We start from the raw sequence: 20000 nt of genomic DNA on the forward strand, positions 1-20000 counted from the left end.
GTCTGGTGTGTAAGATTTGGTCACAGAGTTGACGTAATAGCCACAGAGATGGCGAAAATATTGTATCTGTTAACTTAAAGTTTTGTAACATTTCAGTCACAGAGCGCCGTAGAGATATGGCAGCCACGGAGCTGGTGACTGTAATGTATTGCTTTCGTTTATTCCCTCAGAGTTAGCGAAATCTTATTGCGAACCTTCTATAATTTTGTTCGTAAAACCTTGTGCGGCAGTGTTTTTGTGGTTAGTCTTTTGTATAAACAAGACTTTCTTCTTCTGGTACTCGTTTTTTTTTTTTCCTTGGTTCCGCTGAGCTGCCCACACACTCAATAGTTGTTTTCTTTTCTATTGTGTTCCAGCTTAATGAGTTGGAAGTGCTTAAAAAGCGCATTAAAGCTCTAGAAGATAGTTCTCACCCGTCCGTCGATAATTTGATTGTGAAACTCAAGGAATATTCGCTAAAGAAAGAAGGCGATTTTGATATATACAGAGCCATTTCTATCCTAGAAGATTTGGTCGCCCTGGCCCTGCAAAAAGATCACGATAAGGCTCACTATTACAAGGTGGTTTTGGAGTCCTCAAAAGAGCGTTTCGACAAGCCTATTGCAATCTTCCGATCGTATTACCAAGCCCTGGTTGGCGATTCTGCTCACAGTAAAGTGATGCAAACCTTGGGGAAGGTCGATAAGGCAGCGTCAAAGCTCTCAAGGTCTCAGAGATCAGCGGGCGATAGACGTTGTTTCTACTGTGGTGTCATGGGCCACGTGGTATCACAATGTCGTAAGCGTCTGCGAAGAAACACTTCGCGGTCATATCATCCAGCACCAACCTGGTTATCGGGGTCCTAAGTATTATTAAACCATGACCCATCTCTAGTGATGATGATGTTTTGATAACGAGCGGCGTGTAGTGGTAATTTCACAATACGACAATGGATAATTATTGTATGCATTTGGAGAATATACATGTGTCGATTATATTACAATAAAGAGAAAATAATATGGTTAACCTACACATGCCCCATTCTTTTCACTTGATGGGTGTACAGGGTCCCCCCCCTTTTTGACATATACATCGGGGTTGGAATGGGACCTAATCTTTTTCTCTCCCAGTGACGGTGCTTGGGGGGGGGGGGGGGGAGTCTCTAAGCACCCTCTCGGATTACCGGGCGCCAAGGCAGTCACTCCCTGGGTATTGTTCTTTTTTCTGCCCTTTTACATGATCGCAAGGTACTATTTTTTTTTGGGCTCCCCATCTTTTTATCTTTTTCTCCAGCCGGTCCAAAAGCGTGCAAGATCATATCACACCCCGAAATGGGAGTTACATTCAGATTTCCATCCCCAGCAAGTTTTGCCTAATCATCAACAGTGGGTGTCATCAGATGGGGATATCCTTACAGCCCAGGGAGTGACAACGTATAATACTCACATATCGCCAGACGAAATTTCCGATGTTATTTCAGGAAAAACAATCGGTGATTTGTCCAATCTCGCCTTTCGCGACCCTAATTCTTTTCAAGCTGGGCGTCTACATCAGAACATTAAAGCGTGGGAGGAGATATTCTCGGACTGTCGGAGTTTTAAACAAGCTGTGGAGGTTCTCCAGTGGATAAGGGACAAGATTGATGTTTTTCAATACTTCCAGCGTTTCAAAGGAAGTTATAAAGGTGTCCAGTACGACTCAGGCATTCCACCAAAGACAATTTTTTATAACCACGAAACTTGTAAGCCTTTTGTAGATTTTATTTCAAGTACAATTCTAGAAAGATTAGCGTCGGGCGCTATTTCCTTTTGGGGTAAAGTAAACGAAGTAGACTCCCCTCATCTCGTTTTTCCCTTAACCGTAGAACCGCAAAAACCCCGTTTTTGCAATGACGATCGCTTCCTCAATCTCTGGATGATGGATAAACCTTTCCAGTTGGATAATTTGTTAATGTTGACGCGCTATGTCACCCCACACTCATTTCAAACAGTTTGTGACGATAAATCTGGCTACGACCACATTCTTTTATCAGAACGTAGCCGAACATTTTTTGGTTTTCAATGGGCAGGTTGTTTAATTTTTTCGTAAGCAACACGATCCCCTTTGGTTGGAAGCTGTCTGCTTATGTATATCACTCCACAGGCCTTCTGGCATCCCATCATTTTCGTTCTATAGGCATTCCTTGTTCTTTGTACACAGATGACCGCCATACGGGTCAATTGATGCTGCAAAAAAACGCAGCGCTCTCAGGGCATGAGTTTTTGTCTGTCAAGGATCGCAACTGTCAATTGGCACGATCTGCGATTTTTCTGGTATGTTATTTTCTCATAAAGTTAGGCTATACTCTTGGCCTTCAAAAGTCTCAGCTCATACCATCGGAGCGGGTTACTTATTTGGGATTTGTTGTTGACTCTTCCCTTCAAGCGTTTTGTATTACGAGTAAAAAGAGAGAGAAGTTGTTATTCTTGATCAATAGCCTTCTACGAGGCGATACTGTATCGCTTCTTCAGCTTCAAAAATTGGCAGGGAAATGTACTTCCTTGGCGCTAGCGGTCCCTGGAGCTCGCTTATTCACTTCTGAGATAAACAACGCTATCTCAAGGGCAACCAGATCATCCCGTCCTATAACGATTAGCCCTGCCTTACGTTCGGAGATAGAGCACTGGCTCTTCTTAAAGTCTTGGACGGGGCATCTGCCTTGGCGCGAGGAAAAACATTCACAAGTTGTACTATGTTCTGATGCATCCTCTTTTGCCTGGGCAGGCGTGCTTAGCCCAGACTCTGTTTGCCTATCAACGTCTGATTACTGGAGCCAATCGGAAAAAGAGCTCTCAATCAATGTCAAGGAAGCTCAGGCTCTTGCCAATGCGCTTTTGTCATTTTCTCATTTTGTTCGCAATTCTTGGGTCGATGTATATACTGATAGCAAAAGCCTTTTGGGTGCCTGGAACAGGCAAGGTTCCTGCTCGCCTCAACTTGCAATGGCCCTAAAGTCTGTCTTCTGGGCCGCCTTGCAGTGCAATGCCTTTCTTAATCTCTTTTATTTGCCCTCCGAGCGCAACCCGGCCGACGGGCCGTCCAGGCGTCTTAGTTTACAAGACTCGAGGCTAGCCCCCCGTCTGTGGTCTGTTCTTCAAGAGCGTTTTGGGGGTTTTGGGGGTCATACAGTTGACCTCATGGCTTTGCCATCAAACGTGCAATGCAATAACCAGGGATTCCCTCTCCCGTTTTTCGCTCCGTATGTCATCCAAGGTGCACAGGGGGTAAATATTTTTGCACAGAATCCTCACCATTCGACGTATTACAATACTCTGTTTAGCAATGCTTACGTCTTTCCACCGATTGTCCTCATTTCCCAGGTTCTGAGGTATATATCCTATTACTCTTTCCCATGCACGGTTGTCGTCCCTGACGTAAAGCAACGTCGGTTCTGGTGGCCAGTTATAACAGCGCATTGCTCTGACAGCCTGTTATTAGCGAAAGAAGGTACGCTGGGTGCTGTTTTGGTTCCGTCCAAAAATGGGTTTTCTCCCTCATGGAAGTTACCGTGGGATCTTTGGGCGTTCCGATTATAAGAGGTCGAACCGTGATGCCCGAGTATGTTATATAACTATTAGGTTCTTGATGTTCGCTTTGCGCGCCTCAAAAAATTCGCCATGACACTTGTACTTGTCACATAATACATTCTATAACAATAAAGACTTTACACGTTTCTTTTTTTTGACTAGTATTTACATGTACTTTCGCGGCAACGAAATACTTGCCTAAACCTATTTTTATTCGTTTAGGAGCTTCCTGGTGTAGCTCGTCTTTACGTGCCAGCGGTAGCGTGTCCTCGATGTAACCACCCAAATGACAGCTCGTTCAACTTCTGTCAGATGTGTGGATATCAAAGAAGTAAAACTCGGAAACTTTCGCACCATCTTCCTCCTAAGTACAGTTTGAATGCTATTGACACGCGACTGTCAGATCTTAATACAGCGACAGTTTCTACACCCCACTCAAAGGAAAAGCCATCATTGCGTTCGGAGTTAGAGTCTTTTCTTCATTCGCTCCCAGGGAATAAAACAATTTTTTCCGCTACCCCAAGAGATGTGTGTCGATTTTTAGTCTGGAAAGACCACAAAGGGAATACTAAAGTCCATGGATCCGACTGCTCATATCAAGGCCAGAGCGGAATGTCTCCCTGCGCGTGCCCTACTCGTTTGTCTTACAATACTGTTGACTCATACATTGGCAAGTTAAGGGCTGTCTTTCAAGAGGCCGAATGTAAAGCGGACTGGGACTCGAGACTTTCGGCTGGCAACCCTGCGGCGGACCCAGAAGTTAAACGATACCTCAGATCAATAACGTGTGAGCAACTGCAGGCCCGTGTTATCCCAAAACAGGCCGTACCTTTGTTTATACAAAAACTGCTCCAGTTATCTCGTTTTCTTGAAAACAAGTTAGAGTCTGACGCATTGCGTCATAAAGATATTTTCATTATCGGTAGAGATCTAGCTTATTTCAAGTTGCTCTTTTTTAGCGGGGACCGTGGCGGTGATTTGGGACAGTTGAAATCTCCAGAAATAATTCGTTTTCCCGATGACACAGGTTTCTTGTTTAATCACATTTGGGGCAAGACTCTGCGAGACGGTAATGCGAATGTTTTCGGCGTCCGCCGTCACCCTAATTTAGATGTGTGCCCCATCAGAGCCATTGAAAACTACGTTTCTATGTCAAGCAAACTGGGGCTCGATCTTACGACAGGCTACTTATGCCGTCCCACTGATCGGAAGGGAATGGTTTCCAACTCTCCTCTTGCTAGCTCCACTGCTGAGTCGAGACTACGCTGCTATCTCAAAGAGAGGAATATCGACGAAGGAGAGACACTACACAGTTTCAGAGCGGGCTGCGCTATCACACTTGCCTTGACTGGATCACCTCTTGCGGATATAATGTCTCATGTAGGATGGCATAGTCCTAAAACTGCTAACTATTATATGAAGATTACACACGTGCTCCGATCAGAGGGGTCCTCGGAGATCCTCGCGAGTATAGACCCGTTGCAATCGGCACCAACCGACCACTACCTTGATTTAAACACTTTAAAATGTTTTGTTTGTGCTTTTCCACCACGAGCCCTAAAGCGCCATAATTCGAGGTAGGATTTTTGAGATTGGGAGGACAAAGTAGTTTTGGCCCTATTCTATTCGATAAATTACCATCATCCGTCTGTTCCAACCAACGTTTTCTACTCCATAGCTTAAAGAGTAAAGGGAAGACCAATGGAAATAGATTACTATTTTCAGCGGTCTTCCCTGCAGTATATAAGCTAGTTTGCATACTAATAAGCGTCACTTCACACGAGGAGTCGAGGGGTGAACTAATGGTATAACCGTAAATCATGGGGCTCATGGTCTACCCTTCACTTGATCGCGATCCCGTGTTGGTTGCCGCTTTCCCACCCACCCTTCCCCTGTACCGAATGTACCCCTTCTTCCGAAGGTGGCAACCAACGTTTTCTACTCCATAGCTTAAAGAGTGAAGGGAAGACCAATGGAAATAGATTACTGTTCTTGGTCAATTATGTGCTTGATCACTTCAGTTCTGTACAACATTTCGTTTTCATTTGGAAAACAACAATCAATCTGAGATAACATTTGCGAGTTCTTCAAAATTACAGATACCTTAAATTGAAATGGATCGCAACAAGTCAAACAATTAAACAAAAGGGACTTGGTGGGTGTCGGGCTAGGTTGGCGCAAGGTGGGAAATGGTGAGAGTGCTTGCCTTCCACCAATGAGACCCAGATAGACCTCCAGACTCGGCGTCATCATAGGGTTGAATTTGTTGGATAATCGGTCCTTCCCTGCCCTCTTTCATTTCTTCGTCTCGTCCCATTTTGCCCGCGGCCAAAACAGGGAAAATCTTGATACCGTAGAAACGCTTGCAACGCAGGCAATTAGTTGAAAAGGCTACTCTGCTTCGGGAACTTTTTGTTCCAAGTTACTCCGGTCTCCGTTATCCCCATCCCCCTCTCTCCCCTTGCTCTCCTTAATCAATAGGCCATTTCCGAGTTCATGTCTGCCTCCTCTTCAAAGCGAGTCTAAGTGCGAAGTTTTTTTTATGGTAATTAGTTCTACTTTGCATACGAATGAAAACTAATTTTAATGGGAAAAACTAAAAACATAAACTCGGAAATGGCCTATTCTTTATGTACTGTGGTCTGTACACATAGCTGTAGACGTGGTTTGCAACCAGTCTCTAGAGAGAGAGAGAGAACGTAATGATGCAATGTACAAAAGCTAACATTGAAATTAAACTGAAATTTAATTATTCAATGTGATTTGTCTATGATTTTGATTTACGGTGTTTCGAATTAGAAGAGCACTTTTTGTACAAGGAAGAAAACATGTAAACTTTGAAAATATTAAACTTAGGAAACATGAATAGGCGAATCTTTGCTGACGTCATTGTTTACATTTTGTCTCATTAACATACGAGTTTGCTGACAGAAAGCATCATGCTATTCAGAAATTAACTTTGAAAGGTGAAAGAACGTGTTAAACTTTGTGAAATATCCAGTTTTAAGCCTTTTATCTTTGGTAACGAGGGAGTTATTAACCATCGAAAACTAAAAAAATCTTGGGTGGCAAAAGCACTAATGAGCCCATACGTTCTTTGTAGAATTTCGAATTTTCAAAGCGTCATATCTGGGTGGTCAGAGCTCTTCAATATGGCGGACGTGTGCTTCCTAGTTCCTCTAAATGCTGTTCTTTTTATCGTTTTCCATTCGCATTGCTTAATCGGAGATCCCTATGAAAATCTCTTTTACCTCAACAACTTTAATATCCACAAGCGGCCCCGATAAAATTGATCCTCACAGATAGCCATTTCACGTGTCTATAAGCGCTCTAACTCGAGTTCAAGGTCCTCGTGGCACGAATTGTTTTTCTCCCTTAAGCGGATAATTAATTACCTCTGAATTAACTTCATGACAGCCGTCCTGATGAAAGCCCAATTTAAACGTCTAAGAGCTTGCCAGACACCCGTCCTGATGAAAGCTCAATTCAACCACCTGAGAGCTTGCCAGACCTCTAGCATCACAGGCGTGATCAAATACGGCTGTGTATAATAAACGTCTGCCGTCTTATTAGTCATGACAAGCGTTTACAACTTCACCAGTTTATAGAGACCTATAAACCGGATGTCATCCTAGGCTGTGAATCTCACATTGATGGATCAATCAACAACCCCCCCCGCCAAACCGTAAGGATCGGGACCATGCATGCGCCCAAAGTTGGGGTCTTCATCGCAGTCCACAATAACATCATCTCAGTGGAGTTGAACGCTTCTACCAGCAGATTGCGAGATGGTATAGACTAAGCTTTCACACTCAAACGGGGAAATTCTGTTTGGATCTTTTTACCGCCAGCCTGGCTCTACTGTTGATATCATGGAACAGCTCATACTTTCCATGTGCAACCTCAGGGAACTGGCTGGAATTGGTGGCAGTCATCATATGGTAATTCTTGGTGGCAACTTCACCTTCCCGGATGTTAGGGAGCTTTATAGTAACGACAACGGCGACGGCAACGAGAACCTTACAAATTTGCATATTCAGTGGGCAAAAACAATAGCTTTTGCACGCCCTGCACGTGCTTTTTTCATTTTTGTCCATTTCTTTGCCGTCGTCAGCAAAGCAACAACGTGAAATTGCCAAGTTTGAAGTGTTATGGAGAACGTCAGCACTTGGAGATAAAATTTCGTTTTTCTCCCCTAAATTAAGCGCCGCTCGTAACGGTTTCATTCCTGAGGGACTGCCACACCTTTGTCATATTAAAAAGCTAGGAATAGTCGCGAAGGGATCGCAATAACGTGAATTTATGTTTTTACATGACGTTCTCCTTGCCGTTCCCGTCGTCGTTGCTAAAGCTCCCTATTAACTGGGAGAACGGCCCCTTAAGATCAGAGCCACAATATGCAAAGGCTATCAATGAAAAAATGTTGGACATTGTGGACAACGTTAATCTTATACAGTCAAATGGTTCGTGAGTTAACTCACCAGAACAATATCGTAGATCTTGTATTCACCACTCACCCTGATTTGATTAATGCATATGGAACCTTTGTTGTACCTGGCATGAGTGACCATATTGCAGTAATATGCGACACCAACCTCAGGACTCTACCACCAATAAATCCACCCACAATGCAGGTCTGTCTACCTCTGTAAGAGAGCTAATTTGACAGGATTGCCTGAATATCTTAGAGAGGCTTTCTCATCATTTCATGCTTCAGAACCTGTCCTTAAGCCAGTTGAGGAAAACTGGAATCACTTTAAAAGTACAATGTTCAATGCTGCTCACCAGTTTATTCTTCAGAAATCCCTCATAATGAAAAAATCTCTTCCTTGGATGAACAATCAACTCATTCGTCAAAAACGAAGACGTTACAACACAGCTCGTCAAAGCAAACGTCAGAAGGACTGGAGTAAATTCATGTAATTCTACAAACTAGTACACAAAGAAATGAGGAAGGTCATCAGGAATATATAAATAATCTTTTCGATTTTCAATCTGAGGATAATATTAACAATGTATCAAACAATGATAAGCCTTCCACCACCAAGCGTCGCTGGCAGTACGTTAAAGCAAAACGGAAAGACTCAATTGGTATACCCATCCTGAAATCAAATGGAGTATACATAACAGATCCTATTGAAAGCAGAGGTGCTAAATACACACTACACCAGGGCTTTTACCAATGAGAAACCTATGTTACCAAGAGTAGGGCAGAGTGAATTCCCTGATATACCAGACATTGCTGTCGACCATATTGGTGTTATAAAACTCCTTGAGAAAATCACTCCATCCGAAGCAACTGGCCCTGATCTCATCCCTGCGTGCATACTGAAAGAGGCTGCACCAGCTATAGCTGCGTTTTTTACCTTTATATTCCAACAACCAATTGATACTGGCACCCTCCCCGGGTAACTGAAAACATAGCAGCAAAATACGAGAAGGGATCTAAGCTGGATGCAGCAAACTATGGCCCAGTGTCATTAACATCAATACCTTGCAAAATCCTGGAGCACATAATATTTCACAGTATCATGGCTCAGCTGCAAGAGCACAACATCTTAGTTGATTACCAGCATGGTTTTAAACAGCATCGTTTATGTGAGACTCTAATAATAAATACCCTGGAGCACCTAGGCCGATCGCTTAACTACAGGACCTAAACAGACTTGTTGATATCAGATTTTTCAAAAACATTTGACAGTGTTGCGCACAAGCGCTTGCTTCTCAATCTCGACTGCTATGGTAATTCGTGGTCAAACTTTGGATTCGCTGCAGGCGTGGCTAGAAAAGAGAACCCAAAAAGTGGTTCTTGAAGGCTGTACTGAAGCTAAAGTTCTATCAGGAGTCCCCCAAGGAAAGGTTCTTGGACCCCTGTGCTTTCTACTGTATGTAAATGATATGGGTAGCAAGCTCTCATCACACTTAAAATTGTTTGCTGATGACACCCTCCTGTATGCAATAATACATAGACAAACTGGTGCACAAAGTTTACAGAGTGACCTGGACCAACTCGTAGTTTGGTCACAAATCTGGCAAATGAATTTCCACCCATCTAAGTGCTACGTGCTGCATATTCACCGATCAAAAAAACCCATTGCCCACCAATATACCATGCTGAATCAGATTCTTGACATGGTGGACCACCAGGTGTACCTAGGATTACCATCACGGAAACTCTTAATTGGAGAATGCACATTTTAAATGTAAAGAACAAAGCCGATCAGACACTAGGATTCATTAAAAAAAAAAAAAACTCCCCACTCTTTCCCGGGGAGAATCAAGGCTCAGGCACATATTTCACTGGTTAGACCAGTAGACCGTCATTAGAATATGCTTGTGCGTCATGGGATCCCTACAGAAAATACCAAATAGACATGCTAGAGCAAGTCCAGAGACGGGCTGCTCGTTTTGTGACCAAGACGTACTCAAGAGAGGACGACTGTGTCTCCCAAGCATTAAACAGGTTACGATGGCCCACACTACAGCTCAGGAGGCGAATAGCAAGGCTATGCATGCTCTTCAAAACACTAAACAACGAAGCTGAAATTACTGTTCGGATCTATGTCCAGCATCAGTAACTCCAACGCACCCGCCACTCCCACCCACTTAGTTACTCCTCTTCAGGCAACATGTGATGGGTACACATTGAGCTTTTGGCCGCGAACAATTAGAGGAGTGGAACAGTTTGCATGCGGACACTAGACAGTCGAACTCAATAGGACATTTGCATGATGACGCCATGTGACTACAAGTACCAGAATCCTTCAGGTTTCGATTGTCTAATGCTAATTAGAGCTATATTTATTTTTACCCCACTGGGAATACAAAATTTAAGTATGAAAAGAAAAACAAACTGAATTGTGGTAGCTGTAGTCAAATGACACCATCGTGAAAATTGCCTATTCACTGTCTTAAAAGAGCTCTAGGCTCCGCCCTAATGAATGAGTGAACTGAATAATATTAGTTATATTCATGTACTGTCATTTTTTATGTTGTTCATTCATTTATTTATTTAGATTTATTTAATTTATTTTATCTGATTTTGTATGTCACTTGCGAAATGTCCTTATTCAGGATCTTGCATGTTATGAATGTAGATGTAGATGTAAATTGCGCTCAATGTTTGAGAGATAGCTCAGTATGCAATGTACTTTCAATATTCAGTACTGATTTATTGGCTGACAGATTTGAAAATACACATACGAAATGAAATGTTAATAGAAACCATTGGGAACTCGGAAAAATCCGAGCCCCAGATGGGATTCGAATCCACGACGACTCCTACTGGAGTCTCCAGTAGCTCAGTGGTTAGAGCATCCGACTACATCACGTGTTCTACTTGACTCCTAGAGGTGGATTCAAGTATTTTGATGATGGGAAGTTTAAAAAAAATATAGCAAATTCTGTACGTTAGGTTGTAAAAATAACGTATTAATAATATTTTTTGCACATTTTGCAGTTTGGTATGGAAATTGTCCAGTGCGTTAAGCAAAAACGCTGGAATCGAGGGTCAATTTACAAACCACAGCCTCCGTGCAACGACAGCAACCAGAAGGAATTCCATACAAGTTTGCAAGAGAAGATTGAAGTTTGTCTTGAAGCGCGCCGGGCATAGAGATGTTAGGTCTTTGCAATAATATCAACGCTCTGAATTTGGACTTGCTGCTTTTAATCAGTGTACTTTCGTAATTTTAAAACACTTTAAATTGTAACACGTCGTTATTGAAATAATCAGAATTTCATTTTTCTGCTGCAGAGAAGGCTATCGATGAAAATTCATTTGCCTTTGCCTTTGTTTTTGGATTGTTCCTACAAAATCCCTCACTGGAGGAACTTATCTGTATAAATCCCTTTCAATTTAATATATCAGCCCCGCTCTTCCCTGTTCCCTGCTACTTCATCAAACTCTCCCGGGACTTTCAGTCTGTTGAGTGTTTTAAATATTAGTTTTGTATACAGGCCGTTGAATGACAAAAGAAAATGCGCCAACCACAACTTTTCGCTGCTGACATATTCATTTAAGATCGGGTTTAAATTATTTATCAAGAAGGGCGATTCGGCACTCACTGTAAAATAAAGGAGACACTGTTGATCCTGTGTACTCCAATTTTGTATTAACCGTCACTTCTGAAGATGTATGCAGAAGCATGCATACGAAACGTCAAGTAAAAGATAATTTCGAATGATGCGCTTACATCTGATGTTTGTATGTTATTTCTGGCTCTGTTATTATGCAAAACGCGAAGGACATTTCGCTTTTGTTTTGAACACCAACATGGCCGTCTAATGACGTGAATACAAACCAAGAATAGCCCACTTTCATAAATAGCGACCACCTTCACATTTCTTTTGTATTTTAATATCTTAACTAGACTTACTGCCGTCATTTGAAACAAAGATTCTTTGAAGTTTGTTCGTCGGAACCAGGCTAAAATGGCTTATTAAAATTTAAAACAAAGAATATTTTATGTGGCGACCATTATGAAAGTGGGCTATGGGTATCTCAGCGTTGAATGGTTGGAACTGGTTTTCGAATTTCCACATAGAATCCTTTAAGCGCTGCATGTCTACCCATTTGTAAATTTATTTCGCTTGTCACGCGTGGAAAAGCTACCAAGTTAAACAGACTGAGCAATCTAGAATTCTTTAATTACTCAATTCTATTATTCCAGGGCAATGAACCTTAGACCTAAACAGAAAAATTAACTGTACTTCCGAAGTAATTCATATTGTGATTTGAGGCTTCTGCAGCCACAAGCCTTCCCGCTTTAGATAAATGGTTAAGTCTGGTCCAGAAAATTCGATGCCGTCCAGAGCCACTTCTGTTTCAAATAAGATTTTGCCGTTGGACAGAAGTACCATTTAAATGATTTTCGTCCTCCCCCCACCCACATATGAAACCCGGAAATTCCGGAGGAAGGAATTTAAACGTCTTCCGGTCCGAACTAGGAGGTGTAACCTTATATAGAGAGTGTTTTCACTCAGGTGATCAGTAACCTTGTTTTTTTCCACTCAAACAAAAGAAAACGTTTTAATGATTTCGGTAATTGCTTGACATTCTCTGTCTTTGTCATTCTTTTGACGCAAAATTTTTGGAGTTAATACACTTAAAACTTAAAAATGTGTATATCTATAAAAACCGCTTTAAAAATTGTAATAAATGTCGCTGAAAACTCAGCCTCGTCAGGCATGTTCCGCCATCTTGGATTCAAGATACTCAAGATACTCTTGAATCCAAGATGGCGGAACATGCCTGATGAGGCTGAGTTTTCAGCGAAATCTATTGCAGTTTTTAAAGCGGTTTTTATAGATATACACATTTTTAAGTTTAAAGTGTATTAACTCCAAAATCGTGCGTCAAAAGAATAACAAAGACAGAGAATGTCAAGCAATTACCGAAGTCTAATTCTCTTATCGCTTCGACAAAAGAAGTTTCTGAAGCGTTTTAATGATAATAGAGCTCAATTCCCAGAGGATAAGTTGGGTACACCAACCTGGCCGCCGTTCCATTGTTTAGGAACACCAACTTGGCCGCCGTGACGTCACGTGAAAACACTCTTACATTTAATCATTTTATAAATTACGTAAGAGTATTATTCCAGCATAAAGGTTATTTATTTCCAAAATGCTGTCAAACCTGTATAACCATTTAAAAGGCCCTTTTCCCAAGGACAAGACAATTCCTTTTGAATTTTGCATGAATTGGGATCGTTTTGTTACCAATTTATTCAGCATTCGGCAAACTTTTCGTGACGAGATGACTAAGCACTTTCAAATGTATTTCCATTTACAAGCTTACTAATCGCTGATTAAGTTGTTACACGTTTGACTCATAAGAGAGAGATTTGGTGTCCCGTTTCTGTGAAACGGCAAACAGCAAATAACAGGCTCTAGCTTGTTATAAAAGCATGAAAATCCTGTTATTCTAACATTTACAGCAGCAATACAGGAATCGAGTGCTGTCGAGCTTGGTTTAAAGCCAGCAGTATTTACGTACACGTAACCGTTAAATTCAGCCACGACTAAAGTTGCAATTAGTAATTCGTCAGTTTACGAGGCACAATTTAAATATTGCTGGTTTGCATCTGACGTTATGCATGATGGCCATTTTGGATGGTAATTCTGCATTGCCGACATTACCATTTCGTTGCGTGGATGAAAACCAAGAATAGTTATCAAGCCAAACTTTTGCAATATAAATCGCCTTTCTCGTACACTTAATGAAGCACTGATATGCCAGCCATTGGCATAAACCTCGAGCACTTTAATAAAAACGTAACTTAAGTCTTCGTTTGCGGAAAGCGTAAAAGACCAAAATTAGAGTTTACACAATGTCCGTAAAATCCCATAAGAGGCATTAGCAACATTTTTTACGAGTTGTTCCCACTTTAAACTTTCTTGTATTGTGACACCCAGTAGCTTCGCAAGGGTAATTCTTTCTAGATAGCAGTTGAAAATTTGCAAACCTAGATTATTTTCTTTGAGCTTATTGACCCGTGCCGTATGTGTGGTTGACAGCAGCATTGATTTTGTTTTTCCTCGATTGGGAGCAAGATTTTATTCTGAAAGACCACTTCACTAGATCGTCAAGAGTCGAGTTCAGACTAAATATATTTTGAGATAGCTTTTACAGAACTAGGCTATAGATAGTGGTATCATCAGCTTACTGGTACCACGAGGTGGAGTCACTGAGGTGCTCGCGTAGATCAGAAACGTAGATATGAAACAAACTGATATTATATAAGATAATTATAGAACAAGGTAAGAGATATTAAATATTCAATTTTGTTGTTAGAACATTTGTTGTCCAGTGTTGTTTGCACATGTGGGCACTTTTCTTTTGCCAAGTAAGTGGCAAATTTTTGTAACTCCAACAACACAACGCTTTAATTTAAAGCTGTGCCATGAGACCAGCATTACCTAGGGAAGAGAACCTGTGTCATAAGGCATGGGCATTCTGACTTGTTCATACCCAGTTTGTAACAAGCGTATTTAAGTCTATCTTTGTGCCTCGCGTACAGGAATAAATTTAAAAAATCCAAGTGTGTTGGTAACTTTTTTTGTTCGTCTTTCGTATTCGAAGATCTCCATGACATCATATTTTGATGGTGCTGAAGCGGTGCATGGCTGGTAAGGCCGATCTGGGCGCGGAAACCAGGTTGGGCACATGTGGATAGGAGTTGTGACGCTCGAGCCTTTGGCATCTCACGTTTTTTTCTCTGTCATCTAGATTCGGTGTTCCTCAGCTGAGTGGGTACCTTGGGTGAAGAAGCTACGGTATTTAACTATTGTTCGAATCCCAGTGGATTCAAATCATTCTTGGTGCAAAGTGTAGTTTGAACGTATGACTGTGCGATGTGCAAATATAATTTATTGAGGTCATGATTAGCGAGGTGAGAAGTCGTAAAGTGGAAAGAATCCATTTGTCTATTGACCTCTGTATCATCATATCATATCATATCATATCATATCATATATCTTTCTTTACCCTCGGATTTTAGAGTAGCTTGGTGTAGCTAATATCTCCCAGCATTTACCCTCCCAACCATGATACACCACAGAAGACAGACCACAACACCGGGAACTACATGCCCTACTCTTTGCGACAAGTGTGTGGGTTCTTTTACGTCCCACAGGATTATGAACATTGAAGGGTTATGAGACGGGACCTCCAGCTTATCGTCCTTATCCGAGAAGACTAGAGAGTCTAACCATTTGCAGATGTAATTACAAAGGCAGCACTTTCTCCTCAGCTATTTAAAGACCCTGAGTGTTGGTCCGGCCGGAGTTAAACTCACGACCTCCCGCGTGACAGGTCGGTGCTCAACCAACTGAGCCACCGGTGCGCGGTGTAAACGATTTATAGTGCAAAAAGACACTTTGTGAGTGTTATTTTGTTGTTTGTCACGCATTGTTTGTTTTTCGCAATATTGTTAAATTGTCAAACGTTGTTCAAGTTTTTTTTTTAGATCCTTGACGCCCTTATCATTTCACGGAAGAATGCTTTATTATCTACCCGTTTGCTATGAGCAATGACCGCTATTTTGGAAAAGTACTGTCTTCGTTTAGTCTGATGAATCCAACTGATCACCTGCGAACATTTATTCAGTGAAAATCCTCCAACTTTGTCAGCTCAGCAAATTCTCCGACTATTACTTCACACTAAGAAAGAGAAACTTCACTGTCCCTAATTTGCATGATGGTGACATTATTCCGGCTTAGTCCCGCATCTAATTGCCCATTTAGCATCTTCAACTCTAGTGTGTTCGTTTGTTTGTGTATCTAAAAGAGCCAATAAAAAGGTGCTTGCTTAAGCGGAATTAATACGACTATTTTAGCATATAAAGGACATACAACTTTGTCACCTTAAGGACTTTTTGGGAATTTTCCCATTTCAATAATTGCTTTTAAATGTCACGCTACTCTACGAAATGCTTCATTGTCGGAAGGCACCTCCTCGAAAAAGACCAAGTTTAGAATTGCTTTAATACATCTTCGAAAATGGTGACGGCTTTTGTTATTCTGGTAAGTGTTTATGTCTTCAGCCTTGTTCTTACTTTAAGGATAACGGTGTCAAATTGATCAAGTTCTTAATTTGATGAACTATATTGATTTAACTCAAAGGCCACACTTTCCACTTTTTTTCGTGGAAGAGCGACTCAAGACGAAAACGGTTTTGGCTATTTTGGTAAGATAGAATCCATCTGATATATAAATCCTGCAGTTTAAACTAAGAGTGTATCTTTCAAAAGGTCTCTTTCAGAAAGAAAAAAAAAAAGTGAAAATCACTAGACTCTTCCATGTTCTAGAGTGTTTATTTTGTGTCCAGAGGTTAAACTGAATGGTATGGAATCAGTTTCGACAACTTACTTTTAAAGCACTTTCGATTTCCATATATATAAGCTCGTTTTCGCTGCTAGAGCAGAGCCATTGTTTTCTTCGGTTTTTTTTTTCTTGTGGTGTTCACGTAACAACGTTTTGTCGCTTTTAATTTCATTATGCGAAAAAGAGTCAACACGTACGTCATTGTCGATAACCCTCAAGGCATGTAGAAACCTAGAAAATTATTCCGTTTATTGATAACTCTTCAAGCAAATAACGCGAAATCATTGGGGAGCGTATGAATTTTAATCAAAGCTTCTTGGTAGACCTCGTATCTTTCTTGTCAGTTTTCATTTAGCAAATATGAGCAACATCGCCTTAGTCACTGAACCCTTAAGGTTGATAAAATTACTCATCGTAATAATATCAACTCAAGGAGCGTGAAATCTCCCCCGCACTGAACAGAGTATAAAATAATCTTCCTTTTCTCGGAATTTTCGTCGTTTTTGTTGAAAAGACTCCAAATTATTCCAAGCAAAGCATCTGTAGCAATTTTCTGGAACGGTGGATACGAACACACGGAAGAAACGGAAAAATCCGGAACAACTGAAAATTAATTGAGTTCCTGGCTACGAGTAACGCAAGTACGACCAAACATGAAGAAACAATAACTGGCTAAAGTCGGTTCGAAAAGCAGATCATCTGTTGATCAACTGATGTTGTACAGTTTGCACTGAAAACCCGCAGCTGCTCTTAGATGAGAGCTCCATACACTTTTTTCCGTGTTGCAAAGAATTCCGATTTCCTCTCTCAATTCATATGAGAAAAACTGTTTTATCAGCATAGGGAATACAGAGGATTATTTTTTACGGCAACACTCACTTATATCACAGAAAGAAACCCCCCTTCCCTTTCAAATGATCATTACTTTGTTGTCATCAGAGAAACAAACAAAAAGTTTGAATAAGAAATGGGATTTAGGCCAAGATATAGGGGAAACTTAATAATGAAAGTCAAACCTTCATTTGCTTTCTGGGATAAATTTTCGTTGCTTCGCCGCCTACATTGTACATGGTGTCATCGATGTCATTTATTCACGCTCGATTAAAAACAGCGGCAGTACATCCGCATGCCTTAACTGTAATTAAACGAAGAAAATGCAGGTCATGTATTGAATGCAAAATTTCAATATTAGTTTCATTTGTTTGTAGATATCACTGTTCTTCAAGTTTTCGCTGTGCGGTGAGTCCACTCACGGAAAATTTCTAGTGTCTGTTGAAGCCTGCATGCGAGAAGGCAGAGTCAAGCGCCTTCTTACATTTGGAGAACCTGACAACGGGCAGACAGCCAGAATTTCATTCACTGGAAAAAGAGACGAACCCGGAACTAGTAAGGAACCATTTGATCACTGATGTGCAGAAATCCACGAAATTAGATGTCTCTTTAATAAGGAAAAGAAAAGGAACTTTATTTTATCTCTTTATCTCTTATCTATTAGCGCTGAAGCACTAATTGGGGACACTGTAATCTGAAATCAACCAATTAACGCAAATCGGTGCAGAGTAGAGAACAAACAAACTCAACCCACATATGACGCCGAGTCTGGGAATCGAACCCGGACTACATGGGTGGAAGGCAAGTGCTCTCACCTCGAAATTCTCAGGCGTGAGTGATGTTGTCGTTGGAGAAAAGAGCTAGGAGACAGTTCGTGACCCTTGCATCTAATGACGTGCTTTTCTGGACTTAGCTGCAAACGACTGGATCATAAAAAGAAAATGCGGGGAATTTTGTTGATAACTGTAGATTAAAGAAAAAGAAGTGGGATAGAGAGAGACGAACCTGAAACCATTAAAGCCCGCCGCACACTAGAGCTATCAGCTTAGCAAAGTTTAATTCGTGACTGTCGCCGTAAGCGAGTTCCCCCAGTGTGCGTTGGCGTTTTGAGCGCTATTGTTCAACATGTTGAATAATTTTGTGCACGAGCGAACATTTACAGCAAGTGTGCGCGCGTGCAAAGCTATCAGCTTACAATATGAGATAAATACGCATGAGTGTTACAAATATTTTCAAACTTTGAAAATGGCCGGAAAAAAACCCCGCGGAGCAGAGTAGAGAAGCAACAAACTCAACCCACAAGCTGAATCCGGCTGAGAGGGACTTAAAAAACTTGCCAAAAGTCAACTTCTAGTCTTTTATAATCAGCGAAAAATTAGCCTTTAAAAGATGATGTGATAATTATTAGTTGGAAAAAGCTCCAATATGAACACATATACTTCTCGTAAAATTAAAGACAACCTTAAGAATATCCAGTGACTAGGAGCCGAAGAACTCGTGGCGTTCTATCATGAATGAAAAGATACTCATAGGGCTTGCATGGGAGAGGCAAGCTCCTACCCACGGGCACCTGGGTTATCTGATATATTGGGCTTATAATTATGCGAAACACTTTTCGTATTTAGTCCTGGTGTTTTGACAGATTGATTGAAAATTATGTGCATATTCTAATGAGAAGAGAAAGATTGTAAATGAAGATTCCCTCCTCGCTATAAAACAGCATAAATCTAGAATAAAACATCGAAGTTTCTGTGGGATAGAAGAGTTTGAAATCTATCAGGAGCCCGTGATTAGGAGTGTTTAACGTCATTTCATTCTTGTGGAACAACATTTTTAAAGACCGAGTGACAAGCCAGGCTAAAAGGGAAAACAGTTCACTTCCGTCTGGCGTCCTCAGCTCAAAAACGTCGCGTGCTGAAACTTCCTACTTTTAGATTGGTTTCCCCGCGAAACCAGAACTAGACCTTTCCAGCTAATCGCAAGTCTTGCATGAGAAATTAATAACCATTGGATTGAGAATGGCCACTCGGGCAAGCCGAATCTTATTTAAGAACTCGTCTAAAAATAGCTTCATCTGTGAAAATGCCGTTAAGAGCTTCTGCGCAGAGCTAGAAAATAAAACATTGACTATTGTATGATTTGAATAGTTTCTCTGGCACAGAGGATTCTAATACTTATGTTATATGTGCTTGTTTGTGATAATTTTCCACAGAGTTTATTTACGAAAACATCTGGACTTCTGTCAGAGGCGAGAAAACGATGGAAGTTGTTCTTCGACCATCTGCCTTTCCACATTGCATCTTGGGTGTGGACGGGGGAAACTTGATAATAAAGGTAAGGATGGAGGGGGTAAGAAAAGGAGATGGAGTGGGGTGGGGGTTTTGCTCGTCAAATATTTGATATTCGTTTTCTAAAAGAGACAATTTGAAGTGCGACTCGAGCTTTTTGACTCCCCAAAAAAGTAAGTTACATTGTTTTTCGTTCAGAATAAGATCTTACCTCCACTTTAAGTGATCATTCTTGCAGACCTGATTATTCTTAGGTTTTAATTATTGACACAATTAATTTATGCATATGCCTATGTAACAGAAACGAAAACATTGAGCTCTGATTTGAGGTTTTATCAAGGACGTCAGCACTTGAAAATAAATTTTCACTTTTTCCCCTAAATTAAGTGCCGTTCCGACGAGTGTCATTTTTGAGGAACTACCACACCGTAGTCATAAAAAAAAGGTTGAAATAGTCACGTAGCGATTAAAATAACACGATTTTATATTTTGAGATGACGTTCTCGTTGCC

The 20000-nt window shown here is 41.0% G+C and overlaps 1 protein-coding gene across 1 annotated transcript in view; it reads left to right on the forward strand.

The window, feature by feature from the left end:
• Positions 1–15926: 15926 nt before the first annotated feature.
• The window catches only part of LOC138013035 (uncharacterized), a 5910-nt gene continuing 1836 nt past the window's right edge, over positions 15927–20000 (forward strand). Inside the window, exons 1-3 of the mRNA XM_068859995.1 lie at positions 15927–16070; positions 17579–17756; positions 19414–19535. Coding sequence (XP_068716096.1) covers positions 16047–16070; positions 17579–17756; positions 19414–19535 — 324 coding nt within the window. The 5' untranslated portion in view covers positions 15927–16046. The remainder of the gene's footprint in view (positions 16071–17578; positions 17757–19413; positions 19536–20000) is intronic.

Source organism: Montipora foliosa, chromosome 8 (genome assembly GCF_036669935.1).
Source record: "Montipora foliosa isolate CH-2021 chromosome 8, ASM3666993v2, whole genome shotgun sequence".
In the NCBI taxonomy this organism is placed as follows: Eukaryota; Metazoa; Cnidaria; class Anthozoa; order Scleractinia; family Acroporidae; genus Montipora; species Montipora foliosa.